At 49.9% G+C, this 20,846-nt stretch overlaps 1 protein-coding gene across 4 annotated transcripts in view; it reads right to left on the reverse strand.

Annotated features, from left to right (window-relative positions):
* The window catches only part of RGS3 (regulator of G protein signaling 3), a 118,334-nt gene extending 98,062 nt beyond the window's left edge, over positions 1-20,272 (reverse strand). For 2 of the 4 annotated variants that reach the window (XM_070518933.1, XM_070518936.1), the window contains exons 1-5: positions 20,077-20,272; positions 6,564-6,614; positions 4,662-4,720; positions 3,536-3,630; positions 2,469-2,537 (exon numbers count right to left, since the gene is read on the reverse strand). In XM_070518933.1, coding sequence (XP_070375034.1) covers positions 2,469-2,537; positions 3,536-3,630; positions 4,662-4,720; positions 6,564-6,614; positions 20,077-20,155 — 353 coding nt within the window. In that variant the 5' untranslated portion in view covers positions 20,156-20,272. Of the gene's footprint in view, positions 1-2,468; positions 2,538-3,535; positions 3,732-4,661; positions 4,721-6,563; positions 6,615-20,076 lie in introns of those variants that run through there. The other 2 variants (XM_070518932.1, XM_070518931.1) reach the window with 2 other exon arrangements.
* Positions 20,273-20,846: the final 574 nt, after the last annotated feature.

Genomic DNA, 20,846 nt, shown 5'->3' on the forward strand with positions numbered 1-20,846 from the left:
ACAGCTGTCACCAGCTGCTCTCCAGGCACCTCCACCTCACCGTGTCCAAAGCTGGTTCCCCTTCCGTCCCGTACACTCTGGCTTAGCTGGGAACCCCACACACTCCCCAAGATTTATCTGGACTTCTCCCACTGCGCCCACAACCCGATCACCACTAAGTACTATTGATTTAACCTCCTAAAGATGTCCTGGGACTGGTTCTCTCTTCTCTATCCCTAAACCATCTCTCTCACGGACCACGAGCATCTCCTAGTTCCTCCTTGACCTTCCAGAGACCTGCCCGAATGACAGATCTGGAATACCCATCTGTCATTCCCCTGCTCCACACCCTCCAGTATCTCCCCATTGCCAGATTCCCAAACACCAAGCCGGCTCCATGAGGTTCACCCCGAGGACTTGTGTAAATGCAGATTCCCAGGCCCTGCCCATGAAGATCCAGATTGACCCAATCTGATGTGGCACCTGGGAACCTGCGTGCCTCACAAGCATCCCAGGTGACTCTGATGCCCACCCAGGACTGAGAACCATTGGCCCTTAGGAGAAAACCCGCACTCCAGAGAAAACCTACAGGATCATCCGAGCTGTCTTACGCCAAGCTCTTCATCTTATCTCAGCCCCTACTTTGCACTTGACCCTCCAGCAATGCCGAAGAGTCTGCAGGTCCCTCCCCATGCCTGCCCTGCCCTCTGCACTCCGCTGGTTCTTCTGTTCTTTTCCACCAGGAGGCAGCACTGTATGGTGTAGAGAGTGACCACTCTGGGGTCTAACTGCCTGGGCTCCCGTCCTGGCTCTATGTTCACTGGCTGCGTGACTTTGGGCAAGTGACTCTCTTTCTTAGCTTCAGTTTCCTCTTCTGAAAACTTAAGACAAAAACATACTCCTCTTAGAGGTGTTTTAAGAACTAAATGAGATAATGGACTGCTCACCCCTGGCCTGTGGTCAACACGCAATAAATGGTTGCTCTTGTGATCAATGTGATGTCCTCCTCTTCACCCACACCCTCAAGTCTCTATCAGTGATCCTCTGGAGAGCCAGATAGTCTCTGAGGGACCCCAGGTGTCCATAGCACCTATAACAAGTTGCCACATTGGTACCCAGGAAATGGCAGCTCAGTGAATGAGGTCTATAGTACCCAAAGCCCATGATAAAAAGTGGATGCTCCATTAAAAAGGAAATCCTTCATTATGAAGGTAGAATAAGGCTTAACTTTAAAAAGCATATTAGCTATAAAATTGAGGGTACTAAAAAGCACCGAAGCCAAAAATATTTTCTGGGTCTAAGCTGGTGAGTTGAGCTGCTTTTCACTCACCTAGGCCCTTCTGCGGTCACCACTTGGTTCTATGATTGCTCGACAAATGTTACTGGCCACAGGCCCTCCCAGATCTCTTGGGCTGCACCAGCCGAATGAGCTCCTGCTGCTGCCAGCCGGCCACGGCCATCAGTCAAGTGCCCTCAGCCCCCTTCCTCAGCAGCCGAGGCCCACCCTCACCTCCCCAGCATGCCTCCCCTGCTCTGTACTGGCCGCCATCACTAATGACCACATCTGGCCTCCCACGTCCTAGGCTGCCTGCCAGATCAGCCTCTTTGAATTCTCCTACACAACCCTTCTGCGCCTCCTAAACCGGCCTCCTCGTGGCAGCCTGAGTCCCCCATGCACATTCCTGCCTCCTTGCCTCTGCTCATGCTGTGCCACAGCCTGGAACGCCCTTTCCAACCTTCTCTCCTTGTCTTAGTCTTCATCTCGGCCCCAAGTTCAAAATCCCCGTTTTTGTACGAAGCCTTCCTTGATCACGTCAGCCCACGATGAACTCTCCCCCTTCCCTCTTACTGTCCTATTACTTATTTCATTCTTTTATTCATTCAACCAATATTCACTTAACATCTACGTGCTAGGCACTGGGTAGAGTGGTAACTAAGAGAGAAATGAGCCCATTTTTGTTTGTTTGTTTTGTTGTTGTTTGTGTTCTGAGGAAGATTGGCCCTGAGCTAACATCTGTGCCAATCTTCCTCTATTTTATGTGGGATGCCACCAGATCATGGCTTGACGAGCAGTGCTAGGTCCGTGCCCAGGATCTGAACCTGCAAATCCTGGGCCGTGGAAGCAGATCGCGTGAACTTAACCACTACACCACCAGGCCAGCCCTGAAATGGGCCCATTTTCCATGGAGCTTCTATTCCTGTGGAACTGAGCCTGCACGTGTTGTTACTGTAATTTGTCACCCTGCCGTGCCCGGTGTTCCCTCCTAAAAGGAAAGCAGGATCCCGTGCAGGCTGGTTGGCATCCCCGACTGGCCACCAAATGCACTCAGCAAACGCACCTCAGTGACACGGGGACCTCGGGGGGCGGGGTGGCAGCCTCTCAAATTCAGTGTTGCCACTACCACACATTTACCCAGCAAGCACTGACTGAGCCCCTGCCGTGTGCTGGCCGCCTGGCTGCCACCCACGAGCTCAACAGCTCCCCTCACCTGGAGTCACCTGCCCCGTTGCACACAGTGACCAGAAGGCGCTTCTGTTCGTCTTCCTCTTGGACAGGGCTGCAAAGCAAGCCAGACGGTCAGAGTGTTACTCAGGCTGAGCCCCAGGCCGGACCCACGGCGTCCGTCATAATTACAAAATTTGGAAATAACCTAAACATCCAGCCATAAGGAGCTGGTTAAACAAACTGGAGCACAAATAGCGTGGGAGGTGAGTATTTACACGCATAAAAGAGTTTACATTACATTGTTGAGGACAAAAAGGAGGTTACCACCCAATATAGAACAGTTCCATTTTTGTAAACACACACACAGACATACACACCCACACAAATTCGAGATCTAAAAAGAAAGAAAACCAGGCGTGTCCATGAGTAGTAGGGCTGCCGGTGTTTTTTCTTCTTTTTGCTTATCTCGATTTTGTCTTTTTCTACAATAAGCAAAATTATCTTGAATCTTAAGAAAAAAACCCAAAATATTATTAACTTTCACTAATAGGAAAATACAAAATGTCCATTACCTTCCCATTGGTCCCAGAGTTCAGGGATGAGGGAAAGAAATAATAATAACAACAAAACAATAATAGCTAACCCTCTGTGTTATGCTGTCTCATTTACACCTCAGCTCTCTGAGGCTGGTCCTTATTATTAGCCCCATCCTACAAATAAGGAAGCCGGGGCTCAGAGAGCTCAGCAAGTTTGAAAAGGGAGGAGGCAGGTGGGAAGCCAAAACATCCTTCAGCTTGGAAAATTCCTCCTGCTGAAGCAGGCAGCTTGGCCCGGACACAGTGGGAAAGCGCCTGCTCCACAGGGGCTGCCAGCCTCAGGCTGGGCACTGTCGCTTTGAGAACCAGCCAAGTGCTCCCTTATCACTGCGGACCTCGCTGCTGGGCCAGGCGCCAGGGATGCAAGGACACAAGTGGATGAGAAAACAAAGCCATCCTTTAGAAGTCACTGCGTTTCTGCTTAGATCTCGTTCTAGATTTGGCAAGCAGGTCTGTTTCCAGATAAACACTCCTTCCCTCTCCCCTCAAGGGCTCAGCTGCCCCGGACTCTTACAAGAAGAAGTGCTCCTGGAAGACTGGGTCTCTGCAGCCTGGAATGGTCTGCGTCTTCTGACGGCGTATTCGATTATCTTCGGGGATCAAAGAAATCTTGAATTGGAGAAAAGCGTTAGCTGCTCTTGGGGCCATGGAATCACCTGACGCTGCCCATCTCCAAGACAAAGGCTTCCCCGGGGCTCCTTCAAAGCAGCCTTAGCAGAGGACAGAGTGGAGTCCTCAGTCAGACACTGGGAAAGAATGGGGAGCCCCAGGCTGGGTGGCGGCACAGGGCACCATGGGGGGGGGGTTCCAAGAAGGCAGCCACAGGCCCAGCCAGAGATGGGGTACAACTTGACCATCTCTGCTCTTCCTCCAAGCGGAGAAGTTTCTCTCAAAGCACAAGGCCTCCTTTCTTCTAAGTTCCCAGCAGCTGCTGAGGGCTCCCTTCACAAGAGGCTGCAGGGCCGCCTCTGCCAAGGTCCCCGACCCACGCTCGCACCCTCGTGCCTCAGGCTCCTGCCCTGCTCCTGACCTTGCCCACAGGGGCCTCTGACCAGCCTGGGGGCTTCGGGAAGAAGGCAGAGGGGTACACTGGGGCCTGCACCTGGCATCCTGGATGCCACACTGTGAGAGGCACCTGGCCTTTGGCTCTGGCTGGAAGTAAGGCCCCCGCCTCGTGGGGCCTCTGTCTTCACTGCAAGGGCCCCACTCAGATGGATCTCTCAGCCCTCAGAGACACTCGCCCCACTCTACCTGCCCACCCTGCCTCTAGATTTTGGCAGGGGATGGGTGAAGATTTTGCTTTTCATGAGTAGGCCTGGGACTGCCCAGGGATTTCTGCCATCCACAGGCCACTGTGCCTACCTCTGTGGATGATCAAGATCACCCATAAGATTCCAGCTCTTGCATGAAGCCCTAGGGACCAAGCCAGGCTAAGGGAAGGGGTCTATCCTAGCCTGGGGCCTCTTCATGGGCCTAATCCTAATAAATGCCTACTGACCAAATGATGAGGCAGCAGGTGCCACCTCAAATGGCCCCAGGCCCACAGTTGTGCTGGGACCTTGGGACTCAGTCCAGTGACGTGGTCCCTCACCACCCCCCATCGCACCCATACCCACTCCCACCTCCAGCTCACCACATACCTTCACATAGGGATCACAGATGCCAGGCTCTCTGCTCACCAGGCCTTTGCCTTCTATGACTAAACAGAGAATTAAAATGTTGGGGTGGGTGGGAAGGATCATTACCAGGCCCTTAATCTGCATAACAACCCTTGGATATTAACCCCTCTCAGGTCCCACCATCTCCCTCACTCAGAAAGCACCGTCACCAAGGCATGATAAGGAGCATTCAATTCCCTGAATCTTACAGCTGGTGGAGAATGTAAAATGTATTGAGTCCAACCCTTCATCCAATGGGAGATGAGGCTCTGAGGGGAGCCCACAGTCAGCAAGAAACTTGCCCAAAGTCACACACCAATGGAACAACAGAGCTGGGTTTAGATGTCTCTTGACTGCCAGTCCAGTGCTCCTTCCACCACACAAGACTGCCTCCTGGGATGGAGGGGCCAAGCTGGAGGACTTACCCTGCACAGAGAGCTGCGCCGTGGCTGACGGACAGTATAGCACAGCAGGCAAAAGCTTGGCTTCCAGAAGCAGACAGACCCAAGCAGGGATCCCAGCCCCACCACTTACCAGCCATGTGAGCCACAGCAAGCTGCTTCACCTCTCTGAGACTGAATTTGCCACTTTTTAATGGGTTAGCCATAATAATGGGTTATGATGATAATAATACCCACTTCCCGTGTCGCTGTGTTGGTTAAACGAAATAATGTGTCTAAAGGGCTCAGTAGACTGCCTGACAAATAGTAACTGCTCGGTAAAAGTTTGCTAAAGAAAAAAATGACACATAAAGGCTAGGGATAGGTTTGGGTGGGGTGCAGGTCTGGTCATGAAAACAAGCCCGTTTGCCCGAGGTCTACAGAACTCAGAAGCTGATTTCAGAAGCCGAGCCTCTTTTCTATTTTCCTTTATGTCCAGTTCTGATTGAGCACGAGGGCTTGGCTCAGACGGAGCTCCCGGAGTCGGAGGTGTGAGGCTGGGCAGTCAAAGGAAGGAGTGGGAACAGGCTGGAAGGGATGAAGGGCCTGCGCCTGGGGTGAAGCCAAAGCAAACTGTGCAGGACAAATGGCGTGGTGAAGCCAAGACGCATTTTGCAAAAACTGTTTGCACAGCTGGAGTCTGGCTCTGGCGGGCAAAGAACCCCGCTCTGCTGGTCCTTGGGAACTTCACCTTGGGTCCCTCAAAGCCAGGACCGGAGGCCCCCAGGCGCCTGCTGGTCTGCTCTGCCCGGTATCCTAGTTACTGTTCGACACGCATCCTCCCCTTCGAGGGCAGGTTCTGGAGGGCAGGACCCAGGCCTGATGCGCCCCCCCAGTCTCCCTGGCCCACGTGGAGGTGAGGCGGACACGGCCCTTCCCTCCCTGCATGCCCAGCGTGGTGGGGAAGAAAGAGCCTGTGTGGCCCAGGGTGACACATGTAGTCAGGGCTGTGATGAGACACAGAGAAGGAAGTGACAAACTCAGCCCAGGCAGGTGGGTCTGGGGGTGATTCCTGGAGGGGAAAACACAAGGCAAAATGAGCCTTCCTTCCTGAGTCTTAATGATGATGAAGGGAGGCTGGTTTCTTACAAAATCAGAGGGAGGGAGAGTTATTTTTCAAAAGGAGTTCAAAAAGAAGGCTGGCTATTCCAGACATAAGGAACAGGGCGTGCAAAGGCACAGAGGCAGGAGCCAGTATGATGCATTCAAGAGGGGTGCACATAACGGGACAGAATGGGGGGGAGGGCGCTTTTAGCAGCAGAGCCAGAGAGGCTGGAGGGCTAGGCAGGGCCTGCTAGGCCAAACAGAAGAGTCCAGGAAATGGGAGCCAGGACAGAAGCTCGGTAACTATTTGTGTGCTGGATGGAAGGCTGAACACATGGACAAATGGACAGGTGAAGTGTAAAACCCTCTGGATGTCCGAGAGGACCCGCCCCATACTCACTGTGGAGCAGCAGAACCTGGTCCTGGGCATCAATCGCCAGCTTCAGCTGACCTAAGGAAACAATAACAGAAACAACTTCACCTCGTCTCCTTGTTGGAGTCATGGTGTCGGGAGTGCTCTTTTGTTCCTGTGAAGGGATTCCAAGATTCATACAGTCTCTGGCTTGGAAGGGAGCTCTGAAGCCATCTAGTTCAGCCTCCTCATCACATCAGGAGTCCCTTCTGCAATACCTTCACCACTGGTTTTCCAGTCTAGGCTTTTACCCCTCTGGGGATGGGGAGCTCACTACTTTACAAGGCAGCCCACGTTGATGCTGGAGACCTCTCACTGTTGGACAGTCAGAAAAGTTGTTGCACCCACATCATGGCGAGCCTAGATTGGAGAGTTAAGGATCCTGGGCCTCGGTCAGGAGTCCATAGTGGGTGGGGGGGAGGGGGTCAGTCAGCCAAGGCCCTCCAACCATGACAGACAACTGGCTGTGTTCTGGGAAGGCGATAACAACACAAGGACATGGGACAAATGAGTTTGGAGAAAAGCAAAAGAAAAAAGGCCAGCTGCAGGCAGAGAGATCCTTCAAGGTCAAGGCTATCACCCCTAACCCTTCCACTGAATCCTGACCTCCTTAGAAAAGCTAAGGAGGTTTTCTATGACCTTGGCACATGCTGCTCAAAGTGTGGTCCAAGAACCAGCAGCATCAGAAGCATCTGGACAATAGTTAGAAATTCAGACTCTCAGGCCCCACCCCAGGGCTACTGAATCAGAATTTGCCATTTAACAAGATGCCCCGGGGAGCACATGCACATTAATGGATGAGAAGCCCCGACTACAGCACACCGAGCATGTCTCTAAGCCTGGAAAGGCCCTCTTAAGCAAGACACAAAATGCCATGGCCACAAGGGAAAAGACAGATAAATCTGACTCCATAAGATCTTTTAAATGTCTGTTACAATTAAAGATATCATAAACAAAGTTATGAGACAACACAATAAAAAAACAGGCAAAGGACTGAATTGAGAAGACAAAATGGCCAATAAACATACGAAAAGATGCTCAACCTCATAGAGATCTGAGAGAAGCAAACTGACAATAAAATACCATTTCCCACCCATGTGATCAGAAGATAATCTAAAAGATAATGTCAAACATTGGCAAAGATGTAGGAAAACAGATACTCTCCTACCCTGTTGGAGGCAGCATAAATGGAGGGTAATTTCTGGCAATATCTGTTAGAATTTAAATGTGCATACCCTTCGACCTAGCAATTCTACCTCCAGGTAACTATCACAGACAAAAACTCATGTGTGAGCAAAGGCTGGCGCTACAGCAAGGTGCAAAATTGGAAACACCTGAAATGCCCATCAATATGAAAATGGCTAAGTGAACCATCTAGAGCTGTGCCACGGAATAGTGTGGGCTGTCACAAAGAAGGGGGAGATCTCTATGTCCGGGCATAGGAACATGACTGAGACAAGTTTTTAAGTGCAACAAGCAAATCGCCAAATGATACATACGGTATATATTTTTCTCTGTGTGTGTGTGTGTTCTGAAAAGACGCGAAATTAAAAAGAGCGACCACCTTTAGGGAAGAGACTGGGAATTGGAGGGAGGAAAGTCGAGAGGAATTTCTATCTACCCCTATTGCAATTGTTTCAACAATACAAATATACCTGTGAGTTCTAGCACTTTTATAATTAAAAATAAACTAAAGAGGAAACAAAGAAAGAAGAGAAGAGGAGAGAGAAAGAGAGGATAGAAGAGAGAAAAGGAGGAAGAGAAGAAGGGAAGAAGAGAAGGAGGAGAGACGAGGGGAAACTGTTAAGATTATAGAAGGTTCAGGGCTGGAAAGCAGGTGAACAATGAGGGGCTGGATGAGGTTTTTCCCCTGGCTCCCTATTTTTGTTTTTTTTTAAAGATACAATATAAAAACAAAATCAAACACCAGGTCATCCTCACAGACACCCAACGGGCCTGCAGCATGGGCAGAGGAGAGGACCACACTCCTCCTCCTCAATGACGTGTTGAAAAACCTCTCAATCCAACAGATTCCTCCTAGAACCTCAAGACACCGCTGAACTCAATCCACCCAGCAGACACATATTGGGCAGGCAAGGCAGGCAGGGCGGGACCTCCCAGCCTGCAGCGACCCTACACATCAACCAGAGAGCTTCTGCATCTGCTCCATCCATGACAACCCTGTCTAGCAGTCATCCGCCTCTGCTTGATCACCTCCAGTGACAGGGAGCTCACTTCCTGCAATGGGAGCCCTTTCCCTTTTGAGATAGCTCTGATTGTTCAGTGCTCCAACTTTATTGAAGCAAAAGTGGCCCCTCAGTAACTTTCACTAAATGGATCTCATTCTGCAGTCTCTGGGCTCTCTCCTCTGGACCAAAGTCTAAAGTCCTTCCATCACTCCTCATGGCACACCGTTCCTGATGACATCCCTCCCCATCTCAACTGTTCATCTCTGGACATGCCCCATGAATTGGGATGGTGGCTGGGCCCTGGGCTTTGTTGCTGGCTGGAGGAAGGGCAGGCAGGCAGGGTTCAGAGAACAGAAAGGAAGGAAGCTCTGCATCTCATAACTCCGCAGCAGTCCACCAACCACTGCGACCTGGCAACCATCTGCTCCATGCACCTAGGGGAGTTTAAGCTACAGCCCCAAGCAATTCAGGCTCCAGCAAACCCTGGTCCAGCTCTTCACCCATCAGAAATCCCTGCCATTCTCCTGCCCAGGACACCGATCTCAGAAGCCCGAAGGCAGGTTCCGGTTCCAGCCCAGACTCCCCTCCTGTCTCAGAGCCAGAGCGTCCAGGGCTGGGAGGTGGTGCTAATAATAGGTGTTATCGTGCTCTGCGAGGTGTGCTGGGATCAGATAACGCTGGAGAGGGAGGAGGTCCCGGGATGAAAGACGCCAGGAGAATACGCAGTATTATTAGCTCAAGGTCTCAGCAATTACCACTTTGGGGCTCCCTAGAGCTGAGAAATCTCCTACAAAACTGTGCCCAGCCCAGTGAAGGGTGGGAGGGGGAGGGTGGAAACAAGACAAACAGCAGTCATGGATCGGATCTCATCAAACCAAGGCATCTATGTTTAACACAAAACATTTTTTCTGAAACTATTCCCAGTGCAAAGCCAGCTCTGGCCCAAACACATTTAGCTTCCCAAAGCCATGGAAACCACTGCGCTGCACAACAGTATCACCTACCAACGGCCCCTTCCCAGAAACCAGGGTGCAGAAACCTCTCAATGCAAATGGTCACTAATGCCACTTGACAAACATCTGCTGGACACCTGTACGTGGCTGAGCGATGGGCAGATCTGAACAGCCCGGTGCCTACCCACAGGGAACTCATGGCCCAGTGGCTAGCATGCGGGCATGGGCAAGGCCAAGGGTGGAGCTGGAGCGGAGGATGGGCCTGGGAAGAAGACTGACTCGGAGATCAGATGAGTCTGCACAGCTCCAAGCAGCTCCCCTTCCAGGCCCTGCCAAGCAGGTCTCCTGGGAGGGCCAGGGTGCCCTATACCCTGTTACAGCAGAGAAACCAAACCAGACCAGGCTCCAGGCCCCCAGTGCAGAACACACCCCACCCCGGCATATCCTAGGGCTCACAGATGAGGGCAAGATGAAGAATGAGACCCTTCCCTCAGCCATGCCTGTCCCCTCTGTCCTCTTCCCTTCCATCAAATGTCTGAGGCTCCTGAAGGCATCTTGCCCACCTCCTCATTTGGTAGCTGGAACAGTCATGCCCAGAGCTGGAAGGTGACTTGAGCGCAGAGTGACCAGGGCAGGCAGAGCTGGAACTGGAGACCAGAACTCTGCCCCGGCTCCAGCACACTTTCCTGTGTACCAAGCCGGTGTTCTAGAACACTCACAGCCCTCTGATATGTACCACTGCATCTGCCAATGAGCCCTGCGGTTCAGGAGCAGGCAGCATCAGACACAGGACAAGGTACAGCAGCTTTGCTTGAGAAGCCAAGAGGACGCCAAGAGAGGGCAGCTCCAAGAAATGTCCCCAAGTCTAGAGAAATAAGCCAGCAGGTGAAGGGGCAGTCAGGCGAATCCCTGGGGCCTTCAGCTGGGCCAAGTACCAGCAAATCAGGCCCCTCACAAGCCTCCCAACCTTGGGTCTTGTCCACACCCCACTTTCTCCCCAGGCTCAGGGTGTGGCCAATGAGAGTGCTACGTTCAGGCTAAGGGGCCTGAAGTCAACCTCATCAGGGTGTTCAGAGGCCCGGGAGAAGGCATGTCCCCGTTCCCATGGTGCTGCAGTTGGGCACCAACTCTGTGTGCAAAGTGTTGCAGTGATGGGTGCCCAGAGAGGCTGCAGGAGGGCACCAGGGAGCCGGGGCCCAGAGGCAAAGGGAGAACAGACGGGGCCCCATACGGCAGGAAAAATACTGAATGAGAGGGAGCTTCCAAGAGTGCAGAGAAGGCAATGAACCCACATTCTGCCGGGCACAGGACTTGGGGGTTCAGGGGCGCTGTGCACAAAAGGGCATGGAAGCTAAAGAACTTCAGTCTGGCAGGAAGATGAAGGGGCTCTCAGGATACAGGCAGAAAGGGACAAACTCAGAAAACGAAGCAAGGAGATAGGGGCCGCACACCACTGCTGGATTCAGGGTCAGCAGGATTGTGTCCTAGAGGGAGCCCACGGCACTCAGGGGTGTGCAGAGAATACAGCTGGGAGGGACCTGCCTGGCTAGCACAAAGCTGCAGCCATCGCCAAACCCCATTCACCCCAAAAGCAATTCCCCACTTAAGAACGGTCACGTATTGAAAGCCACTGGAAGGGGGATGATATTGGGACAAAGGTACACAGCAGGTCAGGTCTACACAGAGCCCAGCCAGCCACTACCACTCACAGACTTTCCCTCCATTTGTGGGGACAAGTCTGTACCTTAAGCCGTGTGTGCAGGAGGGCAGGAGGGAGGAGCCTAGCCAGCCGCCAGGCAGCCCCTCTCTCTGTGGTCCCCGGCTGCCTCACCCACACAGCAGGCCGCTTAAGGCTCAGAGAGGGTTATGCGTGTTTGCCAATTTCACTTTCTGCCCTCTAAGGGAGAAATGGGAGGCTGCCGCGGTGCTGGGAACTGGGAGCCACACAGCTCTGGGATGGAGCCCTGGAGAATTTCAAGTGTCTGTTGTTTGGAAGGGGGAGAATCTTGAGTTCCATTCAGAGGAGCAGCTCTGGCCAGTGACGGTGCCCACTGGCAGGAGGGGGACCTGCAGAGCTAAAGTGAGCAGGGGCTGCTGCGGAGGGATGGAAATTACGATGGGTCCATCCCACCCCTTTCATCTGATGCTCTGCTTCCTGTGAAACCCGTGATGAATGTGGGCTCCCAAGCCGTCTTTCCTTCCAGGAGTAGATTGCTCTGGCCAGCATAAGTCAGCTTACATCTTGACTGCAACCCCCCTGAAAGATGGAACAAAATGCACCCAGCTAAGCCATTCCCAAATTCCTGACTCACAGAAATCAGAAGGGAGATAATAAATGTTTGTTTTGGTTTGGTTTTGCTAAGGAAGATTCACCCTGAGCTAACATCTATGCCAATCCTCCTCTATTTTGTAGGTGAGATGTCACCACAGCATGGCTTGATGAGCTGTGTGTAGGTCCGTGCCCGGGAACCAAACCCATGAACCGAGGCGGCCGAAGCGGAGTGTGTGAACTCACCACCAGGCCATGGGGCCAGCCCCCTGGTTTTTTAAGCCAACAGATATTGGGATAATTTGTTATGAAGCAATAGATAACTAATACATACCCATACTGCCTCTAGAGTTGGGTGACATAAATCTGATCTCAATTCTGAGACAATTTTTCAATTTTAAAAATTAAGAAAACATAGTTCTAAGGCAAATCAGTGTATTATGACTAAGGAAACAGAAGATTTCCCATTTTTGAGGTTCTTGATTTTCTTAATAAAGAATTTTGATAGATTCGAACCACATTCATTACTACTAAACTGCAAAATCTAGCATTGTCCCACATTACCCAAGGACAACTGAGCACATTCACGAAAATGCTTCACCTGCAGAGCAAACGTGTTTCTTTTACACACATTTGTTACAACACTATAGTATATAGAAATTCACATTATTCTGCCTTTTACTATTTTCCTTTAGGTTTTATTGTAATGATTTTTTTAAACCACACACATAAAGTCATAATTTTAATTCCAAAATTCTCAATTTTACCACATTTGCTTCTCCATATCCTTGTCTTATGTCATATTATGGACTTTTTCTCCATGGTTAAACATGTTATTTTATAATGATGAGCGTCTGTTATGTGCTCGCTGATAGCTTTAAGCCATACAATGGAGTCCATCATTTATTTTCATTATGTTTTACCTGTATTATTTTTTCACTATCAAATAAAGTTTTCCAGCAGAACAAGTTTAATATGGAAAACCCCAGAGAAGAAGCATGGAACTATGAGCAAAGCACGGGTTCTGGAATCACTAAGACCTGGTTTGGATCCTGGTTCCACAGCCAATGGTCCTTAATCACTACATTGTCAGTTTCCTCATATGTACAATGGGAAGAAGAATAGAGTTCTAATAGGGCCGTTGTAAAACTGAGAACTAATACATGTGAAGCATCATTCACATAGAAGGCATTCCCACTGAAGTGACGAAAGGAAGGGAGGGAGGGAAGGAGGGAGGAAGGAAGAAAACAACTCAGAAAAATTGGAAAACATATGTGGGGAACTCCTATTTCTGGGATGACAGACCCACGGCGGAAATCTAGAAAAGCTAGGCGAAAATATTTAGAAGCAGCTTCTTGGAGATGTAACAAGACAGAGAGGAACTATGACGCAGGATCTGGGGGGATGGATGTCCATTAAATTACATTTAATGTTTTTCTGAGCTAATTTTCTCCTAGGGGTGTTTTCAAATGCCAGAGGTGACTGAAAGGCTGGGAGGCTGAGCAGTTTCTGTCTGCCTCTTCGGGCTAGAGGAATAGGAGGTGGAGACCAAGCCCTGCCAAGAAGTGGGGTCCTCCGAGCCCCTACCTTTTAGGTTGGAACCTGAAAGAGTTGCTCCTTGGGAATAGAGTGAACCATCAACAGACACAGTTCCTCAAGGGACTACAGCTCAACTGCAAATCATCTCAGTCCCTAACATAGAATTAAGACTATCCCAGATTGCTAGCAACGTCAAGCATCGGACAGAGGCAAAGAAAGATCTTTCTGAAGGAAGATATCATCCTAGGTCTGCATTAAGAAGAAAAACAACAACTCTGTACCTACTGTTTGCAATAGACACAGCCCACCTAAAACGCAAAGAAACAGAAAGGCGGAAAGAAATTGTACGGAAAAAGAGATGCCAGGCAATGATTAACCAAAAGAAGATGGGTAGCTATGTTAATGTCAGCAACAGCAGACTTTATCTCTACTAGAAATAAAGAGAAGACTTCATGACAACAAAAGAAGACTTCATAATAATAAAAGTTTCAATTCAGCAGAAAGATAATTCTAAATTTGCATGCTCTTAATATTGCTTCAAAATATATGAAGGAGAAGCCAACAGAACTATAATGACAAAGAGACAAATTTACACTCATAGTAGGAATTTTACATATCTCTCCCAGTAACTGATCAAACAAATGGGGGAGGGGGAATCAGCAAGGATATAGAACATCTCAACAACCTAATTAGTAAACCTGACGTATACAAAGAACACTGCACCCAACTCCTACAGATCTTTTCAAGTACACACACAGCATTCATAAAAAGTGACTAAATGCTGAATCATCAAAGGACTTAAAGGATGCAGAGAATGTTCTCTAACCAAAACATAAAATAAAGAATAAAAATATTACTAGAAAATCCCCAATATTTGGAAATTAACATATATAATTCCAGGGTTGGCCCAGTGGCATAGCAGTTAAGTTCGTGTGCTCCACTTCAGCAGCCTGGGGTTTGTAGGCTCAGATCCCGGGCAAAGACCTAGCACCACTCATCAAGCCACGCTGCAGTGGCATTCCACATAAAACAAAGGAAGATTGGCACAGGTGTTAGCTCAGGGCCAATCTTCCTCACAAAAAAAAGAAAGAAAGAAAGAAAGAAATATACTTCCAAAGAACCCATGTGTTCAAGAAGAAACGACCATGAAAATTAGAAAGTATTTCGACCTGAATGATAAAGAAAAAAAACTACCTATAGCCATAAGGCTTCCAGATATTGGCAATGTTCTATTTTTGACCCTTGTAAAAGTTACACAAGTGTTTGCTCTGTGATAACTCACTGAACTGCACATCATTTAGGGGCCGCTTCTCAATATGTGTGTCATGTTTCATATTTAAAAAGTTAAGGAAAAAATATATATACACAGCAGAATTGGAAAAAAGAACAAAAAGCTATCAACAGGCCAGAAACTTCGAGGAATTTCTGAACGCTCCCAAGCAGATGGACTCCAAATGACAGATAAGCCAGTGAATGCTGAGGACTCTGCCGGCACACGAGGAGCTCCTGAGAAACGGCTGGATGGGCTTCCCCGCCAGGCCCAGGGATGTTCCCGGCTCAGAGTACCAGGCGAGCTAGGGGCAGCTGGCAGGGACATGCTGCAGGCCTCCAGTTCAGGGCCTGCCTTTGCACTGCCCACACACTGAGCAGCTGGCTGACATCTGCTCCCAAGCCTCATTCTCACTACAGAAAATGGATTTTTTATCTCCGTGGCTTCCAGTGAGAGGCAGAGAAAGGAGTAGGCTGGGGCCCCAGCTAACATTGTACTGCTACAACAAACAGAAGAAAACTAAGGAAATGCCCAGCAGATTAATGACACTCCCTGATCCACTCTGCCGTCAGAACCACATCTTCCTGACACCCCTCTGGCAAACCAAGATTCCAGGCACTTCTCCAGAGGCAGCACGCAGAGCTGCTCCCCACAGCTTCCACCCTGCAGGTTCATTTGGGGATAACAATTCCAAAGAGGGTCGGGTTGTGTCACCCAACGTCCACAGCTACCTGCAGCCCTCAGAACAGGTCCAGCCTGCCTGTCACCTCCTGGCCGAGACACTCTGGAGAAAAAGCAACCTCTTCTCTCCCGTGACCACTCACCACATCCAGGCCCCAGACCAGAGACGCCAGGCAGGCTAACAGTTTGTTGCCTCAGGCAAGCTAATAAGTTGGTGTCCCTTCAAGAAGATATTCTTTAAATATTTATCAAACATTTTTGTGAATTTGGGTTTTTATTCTCCATATAAAATATTACACCTAAAATTCATACAGAGACTCAAGGAACCCAAGGTAGCCAAAACAATCTTAAAAAAGAACAAGGTCGAAAGATTCACACTTCCCAATTTCAAAGTTTACTACAAAGCCACAGGAATCAAGACAGTGTGGTATTGGCACAAAGATAGACAAATAGATCAACGGAACAGACTTGAGAGTCCAGAAATAAACCTACGCATGCATGGTCAATTAATTTTCAACAAGGATGCCAAGGCCATCCAAAGGAGACATAACAACATCATTAAAAAATGAGGCTAGGTCAACTGGGTAGCCACACACACACAAGAATGAAGTTGGACCCTTTCCTCACACCGTATGTAAAACTAACTTGAAATGAATCAGACTTAAATGTAAGAGTCAAAACTATAAACCTCTTAGAAGAAAACAGAGAGGTAAATCTCTGTGACCTTGGATTTGACCATAGATGCTGAGATACGACACCAAAAGCACAAGAAACAAAAGAAAAAAATAGATAAATTTGACTTCATCAAAATTAAAAACATTTGAGCTTCAAAGAATGCTATCAAGAAAGCAGATCAAAAAACCCACAGATTGAGAGAAAATATTGGCAAATCATATATCTGATAAGGACCTTGTATCTAGAATATATTAAAGAACTCTTACAACTCAATAATAAAAAAATAAACAGTCCAATTTGAAAATGGGTGAAGGAACTGAATAAACTTTTCTCAAAAGAAAATATACAAATAGCCAATAAGCACACAAAAAGATGCTCAACATCACGGGTCATCAGTGAAATGTAAATCAAAACCACAATGAGATACCACTTCTCACCCACTAGGATAGCTACAATTAAAAAGTCAGATAACAGCAAGTGTTGGAGGTTGCGGAGAAATCAAAACTCTCATGCTAACGGGAATGGAAAATGGTGCAGCCACCTTGGAAGAGGTTGGGAGTTCCTCAAACAGTTAAACATAGAGTTATCCTTTGACCCAGCAATTCTACTCGTAGGTATTTACCCAAGAGAACTGAAAACACTTGTCCACACCAAAACTTGCACATGAATGTTCACAGCAGAGCATTATTCCTAACAGCCAAAAGACAGAAACAATCCAGATGTCCATCAACTAACGAACGGATAAAGAAAATGTGGGGTATCAATACCATGGAATATTATTCAGCCATAAAAATGACTGAAGTACTGACACATGCTACGTGACTGACGGCTGAAAACATTATGCTAAGTGAAAGAAGCCAGTCCCCCCAAAAAACACATATTATATGATGCCATTTACAGGGAAAGTCCTGAATGGGCAACTCTACAAAGACAGAAAGTAGATTAATGGTTGCTTAGGGCTGGGGGAGGTGGGGGAGGCAGGAGTGGTAGGAATTGGGGTAATCAGCTAAAGGTGCAGTGTTTTTTTCGAGGTGATAAAAATGTTTTACAATTGACTGTGGTGATGATTACCCAACTCTGTGAATATCCTAAAAACCATTCAATTGTATACTTCATATAGTAAATTGTACGTATGTGAATTATATCTCAATGAAGTTTTTTCAAAAGTTCACAAATATATTAATAAAATCAAAAGAGATCATGCTGAAGGAAGAAAAAACTTAGGTACCCCTATAATGGTTCCTTCAAATTACACCAGATCTTATAAATAAAGAAGACATCCCTTGGAGGAGTTGGGTTCCAGCCCTGGTTTACAAACTCCCCTCCCCTGAAGCCAGGCCACCTCCCTAGAAAGCTGTGTAGGGCCAACTAATGCTATACACCCCGTACTGGGGACTACGGCTTGAACTCATGCGCCCACACACACAATACAGAAACCATAGCATGTCCTGTATGGCACTCTCGCTGAAGGGAGTTCTGCTCAGAACAATGGTGTCTCTTTCTATTTCCAGAGATGCTGAAGCTCCCTTTAAATGTTTGTCTCAGGGAATTGCCAGCTGGGCAGCACCTTCCTCTGGTTCTACCGGGGCAGAGCCCACTGGTGAAGGCCACGAGCTACCTGCTACGTTGGGGACATGCCAGTGAACTGAGGAAAACTTAGCAAAGACCTTCACAGTTAACGGAGTCCATGTTAGCTGGCCAAACCAAGTTTGAATCCATAGCTAAATACTTCCATGACTTCTTAAAATGACAGAATCTCAGGTTCCACCCCACACCTATTAAACTGGAATCTCTGAGAGACGATCCTAGGGACCTGTGTGTTAGCAGGCTCCCCAGGTGCTTCTGACGGCTGGCCAGGTTTGGGAACCACTGATAGACATCTTCATTCGTGAGCAGACAAGCAAAAATCACTCAGCAGCCTGAAAGGGGAGCGGCGTTCGTCAAGGAAACAGAGTTAATGCAGGAAACAGGAGAGAACTTTTCCAGCGTCGATCAGTGTCCTCGGAGAGATCTGAGAGGACACTGCAGACGTAAGAACAGGAGGCTCCCCGCCCCGCCAGGCTCCTGCCTGCCCGCCGCACACTCAGGTCACAGTCACTGGTTCAAACAGCAAGCTTCACTGATACTCACCCGACCCAGCCCTGAGGCCAGGGCTGGGCAGGGCACCCACCCCCTGCTGGGCTGGACCCTCCCCAACTTCCCAGATTTGATTTATTCAGTAGAAGAATATGGACTGATGCAAGGAAACAGTCACATCACACAATTAAGGAGAAGAAATGAGTTACAAACTGTACATAGGATAGGATCTCAATTCTGTTAAAATCAGACAAAAACAAACACACACTCACACACAGAAACAACTCTGGAAGGATATAAGCCAAAATGTTAACAATGGGAGTCACACTACAGGTAATTTTCACTTCCTTCTTTTCACTAAGTTTTCAACAATGAATACATCTTACCGTGATAATAAGGAGGGAAAGACGACGAAACGTATTTTTGCTTTTTAAACAGGACACAGCTAAGGTAATGGGGTTTAACAGTTCCCTGACACTCTTTCCCGACCACGCCAGCCCTACCAATTCAGATCAGCCCGGAAACCTCCCTTGTTTGGCAGAGTCCCACATCCCAATGCAGTTAACAGGAACTGCCTGCAAGGTCTGGGAGGGTTCAATGTGATAAGGCAGGTAAAGCTCTTGACACAAGGCATGGCTCACGGTACGTGCTCAACAAACAGTGGCTAGTTAATAACTCTTGCTGTTCTCCTCCACCAGCTGGACCAGTGAATTCCAGGATGCCAGACCACAGGCCATTTCGACGGGCCAAGCCACTGCTTTTCCATCACTCCCTCTGCCCCTAGAGAAAAAGGCAGGTTGTGAAGAGCCAAGTGTGCCGAGAGGTAAGCCTGAGAGTAGGAGAGCCGGAATCCCAGGGAGGGCCTAACTCCCTGGGTGCTCTGCCTTTGAAATCTGGTCAAAGTCCAGTTATGTGGCAGTAACTGCCCCAACCTTCATCAAGAAAACTGTACACAAGTTCCCCAAAAAATGTGCTGGACTGGTCGTTTCCCCAGGCTTGAGCTCAGGTACCAGCTCTGCCCTGGCTCACAGGGAGACCATCCTCTCTCTGGATCTCAAGTCTTCAGAGAGGAAACATAAGCCCCTCTCCACAGGGAGCTGCAGAACCAGTGAGGAAAGGCAGGGCTGTGAAGGGCTGTGTTCTGGGACAGGGCTGTTATCTGTACTATGGCTCCTCGGAAGGTGGCTTTGCCCAGACCACTGGGGCAGTTGCTGCCCAGTCGTTCTTGGGAAGAACCCAGTCCTGCTATCCAAGGGCTTGGGAACAGGAGCCTGCTGCCCATTTCTGTCAACGTCAAGCCCCCAGGCCAGCCCCATGTCCCTCCTGAGAGCCTGGTGGTTCCCAGAGGGGAGAGTTCTCCCATCTCAGCTGGAGGTCAGATATCCCTTGGAGCAGTCACACTGCAGCTTCCAAGGTGAGCCCAGAAGGAGCCAAGGCCACCTGGGCTGACCTGGCACCTGTCCCGTCCCTGAGCCAAAGGAAACAGGACGGAGGAGTTCTTGAGATGTAGTAACAAGACCTTGGTTTAACCCTGAGCTGCTGGCTAATGGGAATTTCAGTGGTGACAAACTGGGTCTCTGAAAGATTAACTGGGGCGTGATTATTCCAGCCAAGTGAGGCAGAACCAACCGCACTTGGCACCAGCAGCCAGGCAGCAGATTGATGCCCAGCGGCTTGCTCTCCTGAGCCTGTGCCCTGAGCCCCTCCTGGGAGATCACAGGAGAAAGGGGCCCAGAGGAGGTGCCCCTCAAACGAAGGATCGCCAGCGCGCGGCCTCACCTGTCACCATGGGGTGGCCCTTTCTGGCCGCTGCAGCAGGGTGGAGCGGCCGGCCCGAGCGGGCACTTACCAAAGGTGGTGAGGTAGAAGGACAAGTCCGGGTGGGCACGCCGGCTCCCGAGGGAGACGCGGTGCAGGGCGCGCTCCATGGCGGCCGCTGGGGCCACAGCAGCGCCTGTAACCCGAGGCGTCTGTGTTGCTCCGCAGTAACCGAGGCAGCAGGTCCACCGCCCCCCGCGCCAGCCGCTCCTAGGCGGGCGCGGGAGGCCGGGCTGCGCCGCGTTTGAACGGGCCGGGCGCGCCCGCCCTGATTGGCCCGCGCCCGTTTGAATGGGGAGATTTCCACCTGACCGAGCAGCCACTGGGCCGGAGGGGAGGCGGCCTCGGCGAGGGACGGCAGGCCTCCCCCAGGAGCCATCAGGACTGGGCGCCCACACCAGGGCTCCTGGCTCCAGAGTAGAGGTGCCCACCCCGGAGCCCCTGGCGTGCCCACTCAGCGAGCTCGGCCTGCTCGCCCAGCTCCCCCAGGCCAGCAATTAGCCAGGATTTTCGGATGCTTTGAAGCTCAGACCTGTAATCACCCAACCTAAGGAAGGGCAAAGGAGCATCCTCCTGGCCCAGTGCAGTGGGATTTAGCAAACTGTTCTCCACACTTGGGCCAGCCGCGCCCACCAGGCTGCAGCCCCTTCCCAAACCCTGCCCTCTCCATGTCCCTCTTGAGCCTCCTCCTGGGTGAGAGCAGCCTGGCACAGGTCCAGACCAGAGCAGCTTGCTCCAGCCAGCCTTCAGCCCCCCATCCGCAGCCTGGTGCCATGGGACAGGAGGACAGGCATCAGCATC

This window comes from Equus asinus, chromosome 10, assembly GCF_041296235.1.
Source record: "Equus asinus isolate D_3611 breed Donkey chromosome 10, EquAss-T2T_v2, whole genome shotgun sequence".
NCBI lineage: Eukaryota > Metazoa > Chordata > Mammalia > Perissodactyla > Equidae > Equus > Equus asinus.